An 18,771-nucleotide genomic window follows, 5' to 3' on the forward strand; every position below is an offset into this window, starting at 1 on the left:
TCCACAGCGCTGTGGAGTAAGGTCTGGTCCTTTCACACATACGTTCGAGGATAGTAGGAAAAAAACGCTCTGGGTAGTTTGCTTTTTGCTTTTTTTTTTTTTTTAAACCAATCACAATAGTCTTGGGCGGCGCTGAGCTCCGGACGTTGGCTCTGCAAAATAGTCTCAGGAAGGAACTGTTTTGGTGGAACATTTGCACTCCGTAAAAGAAAACGCTACATGCAATATTGAATGAAGTTAACAGTTCACACAATACAGTAACGTGAGCTATTTAAATTAGCTGGATACAGGGTTAAACCTAATTTGCTCTTACCAGTGTATCGCTGTGTATTTTTTCTGTAGCAATCCCACCGATCTGTCCCTAAACGTCCCAGTTACAGAGGAAAGGGCGTAAACATAGTCTTTGTAAATCTTTACAATCATTCCCTGAAAGAACCAAGCAGGCCTGCCTTGTTGCACCGTTCAAATTTTCTTCAAAAACGTGCCATTTTCAGCGTGTAGCTTGCTAGCACGAAGTTTGTTGTTTCCCGAAACCAACGGAGTTTTGCAAGGCTGGGGACATCCGGTGGAAGATCCGGCGGCAACGGATGTTCCGTTGATTATTCGGTAAATGAATTGTCGTCGATCGAGACTACTGCTGCTGTAACTTGTACTTCTTATAACTTACTACCAGGGGTGGGAGCCTCGAGTCACACATTTTAAGACTTGCATTGATAAACGACTCAACTTGACTTTGACTTGGTATTCAAGACTTAAGCCTTGACTTAGACGTGAGACAAGATGACTCAAAAGGACTTGTAATATTTGCTTTTTTTCAAGATATTGAGAAGTGACATTTTGTTTTTGAATTGGGTGATTTTTTTTTTTTTCATGCAATGCGCTAACGTGGAAACCTTCCAGAGCACTAGCAGAAGCCAAAGCAGAAGGCAGCCGTCAATGATGGAGAGGATTATGCCAAAAATAATAAAATCTGGATTCAAGGATTATGTAGTCGATGACCGTAGTAAGAAGAGAACAGCGGTGAGCGAGGTCTGCAGCTCAAAGGTCTCGGACACGACCACCACAACATCTAACTATATCCGTCACTACAAAACCCACAAAGAAAGGTACGTGAATGTGTCTTTTTAGCTAAATAACCGGCTGGTTAAACATTAGAAAGCAAATATTTTTTAACATTTATTTGTATAATGTTGAACCTACTTGACTTGTGGCTTGCTTGACTTATAGCAGGGACTCGACTTGCTTGATTCTCACCACAGTGAATTAAGACTTACTTGCGAGTCACATGTGACTTACTGTACTCTCACCTATGCTTACTACATATATTGTGTATCTACATAGACTGTGTATCTCAGAAAAACAAGTGTGTGTGCGTGTGTTTGTATTTTTCTATGAATGTGTGAAGTGAATATTTGTTTTGTCTGAGTTGCATGTGTTTGTGTTATTGTATAGGAAGTGTATTTTATCATTAAGAGTATCAACTGTGTGTGTGTAACTTACAGGCAATGTACCACAGTCCTCCCGTCTCCTCCGTCATACTGCTCCTGCCACTTGGCCAACCTCCTGACCAACTGGAGGATAGAGCGTTTAGAGAGAGGCGTGTCCCTGTAGGCCGGCCAGCCGATGAACTGGAAGTGCTGCACCAGGCGGTAACCGTCCTGTGGCTGAAGATAGACGTGTGTAAATACGGATTTTCTTTTTATCGCCACAATTAATAACGACGTAATTCCATGGGAAATGTAAAAGTGGGTAAACGTCTGAAACACCTTGCAAGTGCAACACCTTAAAACATCTCACACAATCATGAATCCCATTGCCTGCCCTGAGAAAAGAATGTGTTTGTAGGTCTCGGTTTAGGATCAGAGGACAGTTTTTCTGGTTTGTAGTGTGTCATAGTGGAGGACTTCTAGAAACCTCATTGGGCCTAAATGGAAAGGCTAGCATGTCAGAATTATTTTCTTTTTCTGTCCTATTTTATTATTTTACTATGTATTCTAATTCTACTTTTTTCACATTCTCTGCTCTGTTCTTGGTTAATGTGTGTTTTGTGTTTGCACTATAGAGTATAGAGCTGGGCCATATGGAGAAAATCAAATCTTTTATTTTTTGAAAGATTTTTTTTTTTAGGGCTTTTTCCTTTATTTAGAACAGCAGAAGAAAGAAGGGAAATGGGGAGAGAGTGGGGATGACACGCAGCGAAGGGCCTTAGGTCGGATTCAAACCATGGCCGCTGGCAAGGTCCGCGCGCACATGGGGCGCGCGCTCCACCAGGTGAGCTAGGGGCCGCCCCATATCACGATTATTTTGACCAAATACATCAATGTTGATATAGCGTCGATATTGTCGGGTTGACTATTGGTGTTTTAACAAAATATAATTTTATTATATAGTCATCAGTAATTGTGGATCTAATGATTAAATGGGTAAAGGGCAATGATAACACAGCTAGAACAGTCTGGTAGTTTTAGAAAAGCACATCACTTTACTGTAATGCAGCCTTTAAAACCAGGAAAAGACAACAGTTGTGTCACATAACAATATTACAATATCCAAAATGTAAGATGATATCTAGCCTCATATATCAATAAAATATAAACCTATTGCCCAGGCCTAATAGAGTAGCACATTTAATTTAGTTAGTATGTGCTTTCAATGACAAAAAGTCAATTCTGATTGTATTTTGACGTCTAATGTGTGCTCTGATTGTTTAGATGCTATGATTGTTGTGATTCAGAAGTTTGTCTCTGTCCCCTCCTGCCCAAACCTTGTTGAACCAATCCATGATGGGAAAGGATTCAACATTTCGTCTGCCATGTCTCTTGGCCAAGTCAGTGCAGCAACTCAAGGCACCGTGGTCACCTCATGTTATAGCGACCATTTTCAAAGACACAAGTGTAGTCTGAAGGTTTGCTTTTTGGTCTCACTGAAGCTGGTGAACAAGTTAAATAGTGGACGGAAGGAAACTTGTTATGTGCACATTCAGCAGGATCCTAGACAAATACGATATCAAACGCAGTGTAGTCGCAGACAGAAGCTGCCAGTCTTCTCGCTGCTGGTCTCATTTGGTAATGATGTACTAAACTGATGCATTAAGCACTTTTCATGTGTCAGAACGCTGTTGTGCTCCAATTAGTTCTTGTTTGTGAATGAAATGCCTTTGGAAATGAACTGGGAATGGACTCAACAAAGACGACATCTTATAATGTTTAATTCAATTTCATGGCAGACAAAATGTTTTCACTCTTCTGGCCCCGAGGCAGTTGGCATCCACCAACCCCAAAATACCAAAACCTGCCATCACTGTCATACTGATTTACTGCTCGGCTTGCAACACAAAAACACACACACAAAACCAGATACATCTATATCTGTTTCCTTCACTTCCTCCCTTTTCTTTCCAGCATACCTGCTTTATCGTCTCTCCTTCTCTCCCTTTAATCTATTTCCTGCTTTTTTATCTTTCTCGCCACTTCCTCCATCTGGATGAAATCTCCTATTTCAAACTTTTCCTTTGCTCCCTCGTATTTCTTTCTCTGACGTAATCAATTTTCTTTCCCTCTCATGACTTTGCTATCCTCCTCTTTGTATATTTCCCTTTCTCTCTCAAACCTTTTCACCGCCCCGCTCTTACACTCCCCTTCATTTGATGGCTTAGTGGTAAATGGTACAGACTCAGCTAGGTCGGAGCTGCTCGCACAGTGTGAGATGTGCTGTTGTGGCGGTGGAGAGGGAGAGAGACGGAAACTGAGGAAGTGAAGGAGAGGTGAGAAGAGAACAGAGGTGGGAGAAAACAAGAGGAGGAACCAGGAGACAAGGAGAGGATAGGTTTCAAAATGATGTTATTGCGCCACCTCCTACCACACTGCCATTTGAGTTCTCACTAAACCAGTTAGCCTGGCAGCTACAGTGTGTAAGCGGTGTAGTCGGTTTGCTACGCTATCATTTTGCCAGCTGCTCCTCGGGGGGGGGGGGGAAGTAAAGGTCACATGAAATGAAAAATGCACTTTGTGTGTTATGTTGTGTTCCTCTGTGTAGCTTTCCACTATCTATTGTTATATGTCAAATATAGGTCAAGGAATGCATCATCTTGAGTATTTTTATCTTTAGCACAAGCAGATTAAATCTAAAAGTTAAGGCGGACACAATAAAGGGCCAGGAGTAACTGCAGGCTGAAACTAAAGTCGGTTGACTCTTCCAAAATGCCCATCAATGGGGGGGTGGGAAACGGAAACCATAGTAATGGCTTGCCACAGACACCAAACTAGGTCCAAACAGAACCGTCTGTGCTTTCGGTGTTTTTAAAAGCCCCATATTGTAAAAAGTGAGTTTTTTTTTTTTTATTATAAAGCTGTCGAGGTGTTATACAAATATCAAAACGCTCAATCCACAACGAAATGCACACTGCCTGCATTCAGAAACTGCCTGTAAACGAGCCGCCAGGACTTCGGCATGGTTGTGATGTAACAACTATACTATGTTTAGGTAGAAAGTGCCTCTACAGTTCCGTTACGGTCATTCCCCCACTGCAATAACGGTGCAGAGACTCTGAGAGCGTACATGCTAAAGACACGGAAACACTGACCAATCAGAGCAGATTGGGCTTTTTCGGGAGAGGGGAGGGAGCGTTTCAGACCGAAAGAATGAGGGGAAAACAAAGTGTTTTTTAAACATTAAAGCATGTAAACCTTTAGAAACCCAAAATGAGTGAACCTGAAAATGAGCAGAATATGGGACCTTTAAACATTGAACCGGTTAACAAGATTCCAAACTGGTCTGGTGTGTAACTGTAACGGCTATAAGTACCCTGGCCATGTTGCAGATCCTGAAGATTCGGTTGATGATGTCTTCATCGATGTCTGCCGATATAAATTCGACTTGAATGGGACCGTAGCAACACGAGCTCTTCTCTGGCCAGTACTGCATACACAACTGTAGAAAACAAGACAAAATAGGGAAGATGGAGTGTAGAAGAGAGAAAATGTACCATGTTTAACAAGTGCATTTAAATGGCTTTCCTTTCAAAAAGCATAATGGCGCAAGTAATAACTGGAAAGATGTTTTCACAAAACCTTGTATGAATTGACTTCATTGGTTATGAAGAAGATTATCACTGTGGCTGGATGTGAGTTCCATTTTAAAAACAAAATACTTCCACACTAAAGCCTGAAAAGAAAAGTGATCTATATACTCAGCAGGATCAGATTGAGATAAAGCCGACCTGCTGGAAAAATGACATAAAAACGGGACTATAATTTCATCTAATTTTCCATCTACCAACCTGCCAGAGAAACAACAAAAGTACTTCACAAAAGAGAAATAATGCCATGTATTTTAATTTTTTTTAACAAAGTTTTATTCACTTTTGTGAGCTGAGGATGAGGTAACTACGTCTGTGTTGACTTCATGATTACATGTGTTGCATTTTTTCACTTCCTATGTAACTCCGTCAAAGATAGTTTACAATGGTCTTATTTTAATTCTTAGTTTAATGTAATCCAGAGGAACAAAGGGATTCCGGCACCGTGTGTTGCCGTTGTCTAACTCTGTTCCCTACAGGCTGAAAATGGCAAGTTTTAAAGAAATTGTGGTCGGTGCAATAAGACATGCCTGCTTTGTTCTATATTTCTATATGTTTATGGCATTAGCCTCTCTAACTGGGACGTTTTGGGACCGATTGGTGGGATTGCTGTGGCCAAAATACACACAGCGATACACTTGTAAGACCAAATGAGGTTTATCCATGTATCCAGCTAACTGAAATAGCTCACGTTACTGTATTGTGTGAACAGTTAACTTCATTTAATATTGTATGTGGCGTTTTCTTTTCTTCCTTCCTGAGACTATTTTGCGGAGCCACCGTTGCTGCGGCCAGAGCTTAGCGTCGCCCAAGACGATTGTGATTGGTTTACAGAAATGCTAACAACCCAGAGCGTTTTTTTTTTCCCAGAATGTTTGTGTGGCGCAGCCAGACCTTACTCCACAGCACTGTGGAGACAGGTCTTGCAATGCGAGACTACAGTCACTGTAAGAACCTTCAGCATTACATTCTGCTAATCCTATAACCCTGTGCTATGTTAAATTCTGTTGATGACAATACATGTTGATTATTAATTTACCGATTTATATTCTGAAAGATTTACATAACTTGATGAATTGCTGAATTACTGCACAAATTAATAATTAGTTTCTATTGTTTCTGTATATAATGGTTTTGGGTCAGAGGACTGTCACACATTCACATTCATGAAAATAGTCTTGGGGTATATTGATCAGGCCCTGTGATGTTAAAGTCTTTTGGTCTTTTTTCTTAAACTAAACTAAGTTAGACAAAAGCAGAGAAATTTAAATAGGGAATGTGTCTCTGTGCGAAAAGCAGCTTATGAAGACGAGTCTTCACATCCTCGCTGTCAGCTCTTTGCTGTTAGCAAACCATTAATCCATACACTGTGTGCGCGCTTGTACCTGCGCTGCGTCCATCTCATTGAGCATTACTATGGAGGAGCAGTTGTAGTCGAACACCAGCCTCCAGAAGTCGCCCATGGTGTTTGGCAAAGGATGCTGGGTAACAATGAAGGCCGCTGGCTGTTTGTGGCTCTGGAGTGTTGAGATGGACCACAAATAAATAACAGCAAGCACAACATGAATACACAGAGCAATGCAAATAGATTAAGGCATCTCTGCAGCACTGGATAGCAAAATAAACCCAAACGCTAACATTTTTAAAAAGACAACATACACACATTCACATCCCAAAATGTAGACTTACGTCCATTAATGCGGCATTGATGTAATTGGAGCTCTCTCCGTCCACAGATATGAGAAAAGGCAGGCATCGGTCTGCTGACAGGACGTCCATACTGCGGTTCTTGTCGTGGTTCCTGGGTAGCAAACCGACACTGCAGTCCTCTGGACGGACTCTAGGGGTCACTATGTTCAGAGTCTGATCCACAAGAAAATAGCTTATTATTCCTACTTTAACTTTACTTTTCAACAAACAGGCTACGTATCGAATAAGATGATAGAGCAAGTGAGATTGAACCAAAGTACTTCTCATATATGAGGACAAATGCCACATGCCACTGAACTCGACTCGTTCTTTTTTGCTTTTCCATTAGCAAGTTGTGGATATTACCTGGTACTTTCATTGGTACCACCTCGGTGGAGGTTCCAAGCGAACCGCCACTTGCGTGACACAGGACCATGGATGTATTATAAGACCTGGATGCAATGTTAATGGCAGAGCCCCATTTATTCCAATGAGAGGTGCTGGCGCATCCGCCAGAAAAAGTTTCTAAGCTTCCAAGATATGTGTCCACTGAATATGCACAGTAGTGTTTTCCCCACTGGGCTACATTGAGGTGACGTCACAGGTTTTTAAATCAATTTTCTCGGCTCAAGGGAAGTTTTTCAAACATGAAAAGTCCATGGATTAAATATTCAGAATAGAAAGAGTCATAACCGAAAATTGTTTGTCTCTTTTACAATGGTGGCCACTGGGTAAAATTCTTTCTGGGTTGCAAAGGAATATGTGTTGCAATACCGCCAGTGGCCACTGTACAAAATCAGCAGGAAGGCAGTTTTTGGGGACATCCTGCACAAACCTGCCATTTACTATCCGCAGTGGAAATTGAAATAGAGAAAGGAACCTGGTACCAAGAGTGAGTTGAGCCGAACTACACGGTGGAAATGAGGCAAAAGAGTTTTTAATTCACAAAACGACAAAACGAGAGTGTGAGTGAGTGAGTGAGCTCACCTGGAACTCGTCTTTAATCTGGCTGGAGTTGGTCTGTGGGTCCAGTCTGCTGATGTTGTAGTAAATGGCTCTGAACTCACACACTGGTATGGCTGTATTCCCACATAGACACGCCTCCAAGATGGCATCGTGAACAAACACGTACTGCTCCTGCAACATGAGCCAAAGCAGTTAATCAAAAAGAAATGCTGGAGTCAAAATGTCTTCTAAGGCAGGGATCTTCAACAGGGGGTCCGGCGTCACTCTAGGGGGGCCTCCAAATAATTGTTAATTTTTATTTTTTTTATTTTAAGTTTTTTCAAAAATTAAAAAGTCTTAACATGATTCCAACATGTTATTATTAGCAAATACAAATCCCCACTGATGATAGGCTTACTGGCCAATAGGTGATGTAGTCACTAAGGCGGCCATCCACAGATACAGTTCATCCTAAAGGACTGACTGTTCCACGTGTGTTTAACATTAAGACATGATTTAAAAAAATCATGCCAACAATTATTAGGCTATTTGAATAGCTTAGTATTCTATGCAAGAAAAATGCTTTAGGTTGCCCTACAAGTTATTGTAGGACCAGATTAATATGCAACTTCATTTTATACAATATATGTGGTAGGGGGTCCCCGATCCGTCTCTCTTTCAGTTTAGGGGTCCTTGGCTTAAAAAACATTGAATAAAAACTAAATCTCTGGCCTTTGCGAGTAGACAGAGCACTCCACTGTAGTTTCTCAGTGTGGCTGTGCACACCGACACCTCTGGGACAGAGAAAGCTGCACTCCCTTGCATTTTCAGGTCTCCGACAAACTCAAACATTCCACTGTGAACACAGTTTTTGTTTGTTTTTAGTGTGTGTGAATTAATTACGTGTGTGTTTGCGCTCTCTCTGCAGCCTAAAAGTGAATTAAAAAGGGAGTAGTGCCCTGCAGTGTTTCTGTGCTCTGGATCAAGTGTGCTCTTTGTGCTCCGACTAGCTCGTTGGTAAAAGCATCAGCCACCATGAGCTACAGCAGCCAGCCACTGTGCATGTTAATTTACCTCTTTCTCTCTCTCTTTCTCTATCTTTCCAATTTATCTAGAGTTCACTCACTTTTTCTCTTCTCTTTTGCCCCTTTCTTTCTCTTGTTTCCTCTCACATGTGTGTTTGTCTGCTGTCTCTCGCCTTTTCAATTTGCTTCTGGCTTTATCTGTCGGCCTCTCTCTCTCTCTCTCTCTTGCTCTCTCTGTCGAATGTTAATTGTTGCCCTTGGAGTTTTAAAAGCACCACTGAAATGTCCTCTCCTGGCCATTACCTACTCTAGTGACATACACACACATCGCATGCAGAAACGCACACACACAAATCCAACACACAGGCACTCATTCATACACTAACACACACACGTCTTTCCCCTGTGCCTTTTAAAAGATGAATTGCTTTGTGTTGTGCGGAGCAGGATTATAATAGCATCAAGCGGCTTCAACACTGACACAAATTGCTCCCACACGTATTCAAAAGGCAGGGCAGGGTGCATTTAGCTAGGTTTCAAGTGCACACACACACACACACACACACGCGGAAGTTTTTATATCACTGCTGTCATATGAAAACAGTGATACCCTGGGTAACTTCTCTGAACCTAGCACTTCTAAAACCCATTCAAAAGTCAAATTCAGGTTCAGAGCTTGAGCTGTCAGTTTGAAAATGAGGCTATTTTTCTTTATTCCTGGTAAAGTTGACTTTTTGGATATGCAAGGTTTTCATCAGTAGTACAAATGGAATGCAGAAGGGGGGGGTGGATTAGGTAGGCTTAAGGTAGCTTAGAGAAGAAATGAATGCTTTTGTTCCAAAATGGAACAGCCAACATTTGAAGATGCAGTATCGTTAAAAAGTGATTGATAGTACAAAATTAGAACAAATTATGACACTGTGTAAAGGATAGTAAGTAAACCGCGTCCTCGGCTGACTTTTTGCAAACTGCTTTGGGGACACTGAACAATAAACCTCTAGAAATGAAGTGGGAAACTGATGTAAGTTTTGACTTTGCTTGACCCGAGGGTGCACATTGGTCTACTGATTACAGTAAGCTTGGCCAACTCTAATCTCAGTTAGCAGTACAGTCGTTGCTGTATGAATACTGTATAAGTTAGTCCTAGTTAGCTCAGTTGGGGGAATTCATCTATTGAGTTCACTCGGGTTAGTTCTTTATCACCTGCTGTAGAAATTGCAATAAAAAAAAAGGCTTTGTCCCTCAAACAACTAAGTAATTTTAAACTTAACTGGAATTAGTTTCAGCAACTAACTATTTGGAAAACTTCAAAAGCAATGCAATGCCATGCTTACAGTATGTGTTTATGCATGTACTGTATGTGTGTGCATCTCTGTGTGTCTACATCCCACACCATATTCCTCACCAAGCGCTGCTGCCACATACACACACTGACACAAAGAATCCTACATCTGTGTAAGTGTGTATGTGTGTGTTTGATTTAGAGAGTATGTGTGCATACTTTGTATGTGTGTGTGTGTCATCTATTATTCAGGAGATGTTTAATATTGATAGACTGATTGGGATGGATTATATAAGACTGCAAGAAATACTGAGACACTGTCTTCAGACGGACAGACAGACAGACAGAGGAGTATGTCAGATGTATTAAGTAAGTTTCGATTCCACTTCCTCTTAATAATCATCAGCTCCTGATGATTTCTTCTTACTTGAATTGAACGTTTTTCCGATAAATGCAAGAGTGCATAATGTGTGCATGTGTTTGTGTGTCTTTTGTGTTTGTGTATGCACATGCACACCGACCTCTGTCTGGACCATGTTGACTCGTTGTGATCTCAGTTCTCGGATGCAGTTGAAAATGTCCACCACGCCTTCGTTCTCTGCCATGTCCAACATGATGTCCACGGCAATGAAACAGCCCGTCCTCCCTGCACCGGCACTGGAGAGACACACAACCACAATATTGACTATTGAGTTTGACACTCCTGGTTTAAAGAAATGCCAATAAACCAGAGCACGTTTTTTCTCCCATCCCGGAATGCCGGGCAGACCCTCCTGCGCAGCGCTGTGAAGGAAGGTCTGGCAATGCGAGACTACAGCACTGTGGAGATACTACTAATACTTCTACTAATACTGTAACTGATAAGTGGCACATTTTCACATTAGGTCATATTATGTTGAGGAAACACTGTAAAACCGTAGGACTTCAGTGATTGTAAGATAGAAAAAAACAGTGTTAAGTCTTGATATACACATGGAGTATGAGGGTGGAGTCTCTCTCTCGCTCCGTCTCATTCCCACGCATGCACTCACGCTCGCGTGCACACACACACACACACACACACACACACACACACACACACACACACACACACACACAGAGACTGTAATACCCCATGTCAGGTGATAAGGTGGCACATCCTGAACAGTAATGCCTGCAGGGAAAAGACGGATGGAGGGACCGACAGACAGATGCATGGATGGATGAATTGAATAAGGGAGAGAAGGCGGAATAGAGAGGGAGTGCTGGAAAGAGGTTAGTGATTGGGAGTGATAGAAGTGGTCGTCACAGGGGAGTGATCAAGAAAGGAAAGGAGGCACACATGGAGGTATGAAGAGGGAGCTAAGAGGATGAGGGATGGAGGGATGGGGATAGGGAGGGGAGAAACCTCTCTTTCACTTTGCAATCCCCCTGACAGCTCCCACAGACAGCTCAAGAGTGAGGGAGAGAGAGCGAGAGAGAAACAGAGGGAGAGAAAAGAGTGGGGAGAGAAGGAACGGTGGAAAAGAGAAAGAAAGAGAGAGAAAAAGAGGGAGCGCCTCGGCAGATTACTGACTGTCAACCTCTGTGATTAATGTTGAGACCAGAATACTGCCGGGCCTCTGTGTGCACATGCACGTGTGTATGTGTGTGTTTGAAAGCCTCCTGACACAGGCCAACAGCGTCAGACTGCCCCCGGAAATTGGAAGTGACTGCCATAACTTCCTGCCTGTCTGTCCACATACTTTTACTATAGCTGTCTGTTTGTCTTCCTACCACGCTCCGCCTGTGTGTACACTTCCACCCCCCCATCTAATTGCCTGTCTGTCTTTGTCCCTGTGTGTTTCCCCGTCTCTGTCCGTCCCATTAGAGGAATTAGTGCCCATGAGTGTGTGTGAATTTATGTATTCAGGTGCACCTCTTGATTCCTTTGCTGTTAAGGGCTTATGCATTTATTCGTAAAAAAAGTAATAATATAATATCAAATAAATAAATACATTCATTAGTTAATGAAATAGTCTCACTGTTATGGATTCCGTTACATTTCAACGGTCAACTTTGTTTTAATTTAACCATGACATATTATTCCCAGACCTGACCGGACCGGACAAGTCGTTTTATTTGCCTTAACTTAAACTGAGCATAGCTAGAGAGGTTTGTATGATATCTTACAAAAATGTATGCACAGTTTTAAGTGCGTTAAGTGCATTAAGTCAAGGGACGTTTATGTGTGTGTGTGTGTGCGTGTGTCATATTGGTACTGATAACATGTTACAGTATGTGTAACTGTAAACATGCTATTGTGTTAATAAAAAGGAAAAAGAAGAAAAGCAAAGAAAAAAGTGTGTAGGAGGAACAAAGGAGGAGATTTCAAGGATTTGACATGTTAGATTCAAAAATATATGCAATAAGTATTGCATTCAAACATTTGTTTGTTTGATGATCATCTTCTTTTCATGTCAGAGACTAGTAAGTGAGTTAAGTCAAAAACAAGCTTTGAAATGAAATACGTAATACATTCAAAGTGGCTCTTTTTTTAATACAAAAAAAAAACATGTGCTCCGTGTAAAACTGGCCCTGCAAAACCCTTTACTCTCTGCCATGCCTTGAGCAAAGAGCACCTTGGCTTTGTTAGTCCTTGTCCATCCACTGACCACTACCATCAGGGAATTATGGTTATCTGTACAAAGCCTGTGTGTACTTTATGTGAGTGACTGTGTTCTCACCTGCAATGTGCCACGATAGGCCCGGCATCAGGTGGGTTGAGGAACTTGACCTGTCGTATGAAGCCAAGCAGTCCGGTGGCATAACAGGGAACGCCATGGTCGGGCCAGCTGGTGAAATGGAACTGTCGCAGTTCACGGATCTCATGATGACCCTTCTGAAAAACACACACAGGATAGATGTTGCACCTCAGTTGCATATCTTATATCTTATCTTATGTCTATATCCATGACATTACACTTCCGCGATGGCTCCGGTGCTGCTGGAAATTCCGCCGGATTGCACTCTTTTCGCCCGGATGTCCGTTCCCTTCCGCTTTCTTTGTGTTGGAATTTTAAACTCCGGTGGATTTATGAGGACAATGATTGACTGCTCCTCAGATCTCTGCAGGGTAAATCCAGACAGCTAGCTAGACTATTTCTCCAATCTGAGTTTTTTGTTGCACGACTAAAACAACTTTTGAACATACACATGTTCCACCAAAACAAGTTGCTTCCCGAGGATATTCTGCAGCGGCTCTGTGGCTCTGTCCGGGGGCTTAGCACCGCCCAAGACGATTGTGATTGGTTTAAAAAAAATGCCAATAAACTAGAACACATTTTTCTCCCATCCCAGAATGCTGTGTGGACTAGCCAGACCCTCCTCCGCAGCGCTGTGGAGGAAGGTCTGGCAACGTGAGACTACATATCTTATAATGAGCAAGTGCAGGGAAACGATTCTCTGCCATTTCCGTCTTTTCTTGACGGCGACGAATGCATGGAACTCACTCATCTTATCATGGCCCTTTTGGGAGAGACTGACAAGAAGACATATCATGGTTCAGCAGCCTAATTTACAGCGGGGATTTCAGGAATCTAGGGGCCATTCTGCCTCTTTGGCTTTGGATGGAAAATAAATCGATCTCGTCGATGTCAAGGAGGCACTTTGGGCCACTTTTGGGAACGAGAGACAGGAAGACTTATCGTTGCTCATTTGCCTAATTTACAGCGGAGATTTGAGGAAACTGATGGCCATTTTGGCTCCACAAAAAAAAGATTAATTGATTTCACAAATCTCATGATGGCCCTTTTGGGAAAGACTTAACAGAGGGAAATGCAATGGTTCAGCTAAGCTGCCTAATTCACACAGTTTAACAGTCATTTCAGCTCCTTCCTGTATGTATTTTAAATACGTACTTAAAGAAAGCTTTAAAATACCGTTTACCTAAAACACTTGCCGAAAATAGAGAATGGAATGTGCTTTTATTAAACAAATAAAGTTTTGAGAAAAGTATGATTTTATGACTTGCCAAAAGACATTCTCTTCAACAGTAGAGATAAGGAAAGTTAGCTGGAAAGAAAGCTTTTTAAAGAACGAGATAAAAAATGAATTAGACTCCACACCAATTATTCTTCGAAAGAGATACAGAAAGAGACATTTCAGTCCTTAACAAAGGAGATTATATGAAAATGAGAGGGAAACAATCCTCCACTGTGGCTGTCTACAAGATAGCATCTTGACATTTTAATGATGAACTTTCGAAAAAACACAAAGGACTGGTAAATGCTTTCCTGTCGAACAATAGGGATATTATTAAGCAACTAAAGATGGCATTCTGATGCTGAACTGATAGCAGTTAAGGCTGACATCACAGTGTCTTCCTGGGACACAGACGTAATGCCACTAAATTGTAGCAAACTTAGAAGATGAAGACACAGAAGAGCTTCCGTTCTCTCAAGTGTTAGTACCTTTCTCCAGGGATGCTGACATTTCAAAAGAAATCATTGCTAAAGAAACATTGAAATTGTGCTAACTAATATCAGTATGTTACTGATATTAGTTAGCACAATTTCAATGATTTCTTTTGAAATGTCAGCATCCCTGGAGAATGGTACAAACACATGAGATAGGCCAGTGGGTCTGAAGTAGAAAGTGGCTTAACCTCTTAAGGAACAGCTGAATTCTGACCTGCATCTCTCGGCACAGGATGTAGAAATATTCCGACCTTCTGACAGCTCCTGACACCCCCCCTCTTCTGCTCCCAGCGGTTACATTATTCTCCACAAAACTACATGCTTCTGATTCATTAATTCAAATCTTTAGGTTCTGAACTAAACAGGGCTTAAATGGAGAGAAACATGCCCTCCTCACTTCATTTTACTCTCTAAGAATGGAACTGGGAGAAAACTGTTGCTATCACAGCTCCCATTCTGGCTTAGATAGACAAGGTTGTAGTGAATTCTTGGTTTTGGCATATGCTTTATGATAACCTGAGAAGCAGGGATGACATAAAGAGGGAAAAGTCATGGAGAAAGGTCAAGAAACAGACTGTGAGTGTTAAGGAGCAGAGGTCAGGGAGGAGGGGGTAAGGGAATGTGAGATACACAGAAAGAGAAAACACGATAGTGTGAGGAAAGATGAAGATATATGTGACAAAGAAAAAGGAGGAAGGGAAAGATAGAGGGGAGAAACACAGACATACAAAGACAGAAATGAGAGAGGCGTGGAGGCAGAGAGAAGAAAAATAAAACCCAGAAAACCACAAGGTGATTTGATAACTCGACTTCCCATTGATTTGCTCTCGAATGATGTTGAAATTACTCCTCTAAATTGATAGACGGCGGTCCAACCCAGCCGGGGCCTCAAAAAAAAAAACTAAAACAACACTGAATTAAGGTGCTTGGCATGTTGAAAATGGTGATGGGGATGTAGAAGCACTTTAAAGTCTCTTCACTGCGAAAGAAGAGAATGATCTCTGCGGCAGTTATCGCCTTCTTTAAATGTGTTCTTGTCAAGATTAATTTGCACTGGATGAGTGACAAATTATATATATATATATATATATATATGGATATAAGTACAGTATATATATATATATAAATACAGTATATATATCATTGTTCTGCAGTGAACCTTTGTTTTATCAAATCCATTTACAGCAAAAAATGAAAAAGCTGAAAAGGTGAAAAGTGAAGCCAATGCTGAAGCTCCTTAAACCTAAATAGATGATAAAGCAGGGGATGCCTTAGGAGTGTGGCTACACACCAACCTGTCAATCAGGACAGAGGCTTAGCAATGCTAACCATGGCACGGTGGACATTAAAATAGACCTGAACTTGTTTTTGGGTTGTCCGTGTTTCCATCTTAAACTTTGGCCCTCTTACTGTGTTTTCACTTTTAATGGAACACTTGTTAATTGGAACACTTTGGTCGCCTGAAAATGTCTTATTCAGCATTCTGCCAACCAACCAAGCTAGGTAGCTAGCATTAGCATCAGCTGGCGATTTAAGGGAATGTCTGCTAATTTTCTGTTTACTGCCGTACTTGCAGACGAACGGCGCCAGTACCCCAAGGACCATGTTTACTCACGTCAGAAGGGTTAAAAATCCGCAACTTTCCCTCTTTAGTGTTTAGCTTACCACAATGCCATTGAAAACATAAAAAACACGGGCTCCGCCATTTTTGTCCAAATATGGTCACTTCTGGCTCCAAAATGCTAAAATGGCGACGCCCAAAATGGGCCCTGGCTTCAAAAAGGAAGTGACTTTCAAGGAAGAGCACTTTCAGAGATGTTGCTTTTCATGTGAGCAATCCAAGAGTTACACATAAAGATGTGCTGCGTTTTAATATGATTCATTGTTATTATTCTCTTGGGTTTCTGGAACTACTTGTAATGACTGAACGAGCGAGGAGCAGCATCTTCCTCGAGGTCACTGTGACAAAATGCACAGCTTCTCTTTCAGCTGAGAGCTAAACTGTTGTAGTTGTGGTGGCTATTTAATCCCAAGTTTACCCTGACATTAGTAGGGTTTTTTCTGTGTTGTGGACACAACATAAAAAAATTCCGTTTTCAGTATGTGTTGCCATGTCCTCCATCTAATAGCTTAAGTGGGCTTCCAAGATTTTAAACCATGCAGATGAAAAATGGATTCAAAAAGAAATCCTGAAAGTGGGCTTGAAAACTTCAAAAAGTTAAAGATGAATGTGATGGTGAGAGAGAAGAACTAGTGGGAAGACATTACTAAAACACATTACATAATAATTACTAAATTACCCTTTCTTGTAACACAGGGCTGTCTTTGTCTGAATGCCTGCCACTGGCTGTAAAGTCCCGTACAACCATTTCTCTGTGAAGGCTCAGATCAATCAAAATCCTATCCAAATTACTAGACTAGAGATTTGATGGAGGATGTTTCAGAGATTTGTGGAAGTAATACAGGTATTATCCCCATGGGGCAATCACGCCCACCAGTGGGGCGGGTTCACTCAAAGTGGAAAACCCAAGTTAAATGAAGACGTTGAGTCCCTGTTCTCAATCACATCCTAATGTGAACACGGTCAGGTAGGTGGTGGGGGTTTGAGGCACTGTAAACGGTGTTCCAAATGGTGTTTCAACCCACTTCAGGGAGGGTTCCTCTAGTTTAAAATAAATACATTTTAACACCCACAATCTTTTCCAAACTCTAACTTAGTGGTGTTGTTTCCTAAAACTAAAGCAGTTACTAATGTCTTTGTGTCAAAAACATTTGGTCAGTTTGTCCTTAGTCTGGATCAACAAATTTACTGGATAATCGGCGCAAAACTCAAACAACAACAACCTTTGAGCTAGCAAGCCACACACTGAAAATGGCAAGTTTTGAAGCAAAATTGGGATCACGCAACAAGGCAGGCCTGCTTTGTTCTTTCAGGGAATGAATGTAAAGGATTTTATTCCAGCTAATGCCAGACCAAAGTCCCACCACGGACCTGCTTGGGCCCCAGCTCGGAGGGACAGGAAATTACAGATGGCTTCATCTGTAAACAGCCTGTTCTGCACATCTCTCAAACCATCTGTCCTATCTGTCTAATACGTGTATGTGCTGGTCCTCAAAGCTGTGTTTGTTTGCCTGTAGATGTGTGTACACTGCTGAGTCCTGCCCTGTACAGTTTGGTCTTCGCTGTGGCACGCAATTGTTTGGTTTCTCCAGATCTGAGTGCCATAGGCCAGATTGCTTTTCTGCTGTTTTGGATGTGGTCCATCGGGTGAACTAAGCCCTGTCGCATTTTCTTGTTGGGTTCTAAAAATACTGAGAAACTGTGTTTAGTAAAAAAAAAATAAAAAAAAAAGGCTCCAAAAATGATACACTTCAGCTACACATGGGACTACAAGGCTGTCTTTTGTTTTGGGTGCCAGTTGTACGTCTGATTTAATGTTCTTGGCTGACCTGCTTTCAGATTTAACAAAGGACCAAACAGGATGACTACATCCAGATCAGATCAGGATAATCACTGGGGTTTAGGCTCTTTTTTCTCTAACCAGTGGATATGGCTTTTACCTGATGGTGTAAAGTTAAGATTATCCCTACTTTGTTTTCATGTGGATTGTATGATTCAAAATGGTGACACTACTCTGTGAAACAAATGGTAAATGGACTGCTTTTAGGTGCCCTGCCACACGTATTTCATTACTTTGTGGTAATGTCTGAAGTTCTACCATGGACACTGTAACATTTTTTGTGGAAAAGATGCCTTGGTTACCTTGTTTCAAGCCATTCTAGCGTGGTATAGAAAGTCTACAGGAAAACTCAGCTCGAATTGTGCCAGTTCTCATTAATATTCAACGAGCTAAGCTCCTTGACTCTGACTGGCTAACAGCTAGCCAATGAGAGCCTGGCTATCAGCATCCTTTACCCAGCGCAACTGGGCGAGCTCATGAATAGCAATGAGCTCAGGCAACACCACGTCACACTGACCAGCTTTTGTAATTGGCCTGATTTCTCCGCTTATTTCTTTTCAGTGGCTAGAGCTGACAGAGGAGGTAGCACTTCATTTTCACATTCACGACATAACACAAACACATATGGACCTAACATTTAAAAAATGCAAGTAAAAACGGTTTTGTGTGGCAGGGCACCTTTAACAATTTTCCTTACAGACGAACACACAAACTCACACACACCGATGGTGGCGGAGCTGCCATACAGGGAGCTGTGGTTCAGTCACAACCGCCCCTGTCCACTTAGTTTATATGGTATGTTTTGAAAGATTTCCAATTTCGCAGATAAAACGATAAAAAAAAAAACGTTTTACAC

The 18,771-nt window shown here is 41.6% G+C and overlaps 1 protein-coding gene across 1 annotated transcript in view; it reads right to left on the reverse strand.

Annotated features, from left to right (window-relative positions):
- ptprt (protein tyrosine phosphatase receptor type T) overlaps nt 1-18,771 on the reverse strand; it is a 438,297-nt gene that overhangs the window by 9,818 nt on the left and 409,708 nt on the right. The window contains exons 29-35 of the mRNA XM_078247539.1: nt 12,724-12,878; nt 10,540-10,675; nt 7,754-7,903; nt 6,767-6,940; nt 6,463-6,594; nt 4,804-4,929; nt 1,501-1,664 (exon numbers count right to left, since the gene is read on the reverse strand). Coding sequence (XP_078103665.1) covers nt 1,501-1,664; nt 4,804-4,929; nt 6,463-6,594; nt 6,767-6,940; nt 7,754-7,903; nt 10,540-10,675; nt 12,724-12,878 — 1,037 coding nt within the window. The remainder of the gene's footprint in view (nt 1-1,500; nt 1,665-4,803; nt 4,930-6,462; nt 6,595-6,766; nt 6,941-7,753; nt 7,904-10,539; nt 10,676-12,723; nt 12,879-18,771) is intronic.

Source organism: Sander vitreus, chromosome 4 (assembly GCF_031162955.1).
Source record: "Sander vitreus isolate 19-12246 chromosome 4, sanVit1, whole genome shotgun sequence".
Lineage (NCBI taxonomy): Eukaryota > Metazoa > Chordata > Actinopteri > Perciformes > Percidae > Sander > Sander vitreus.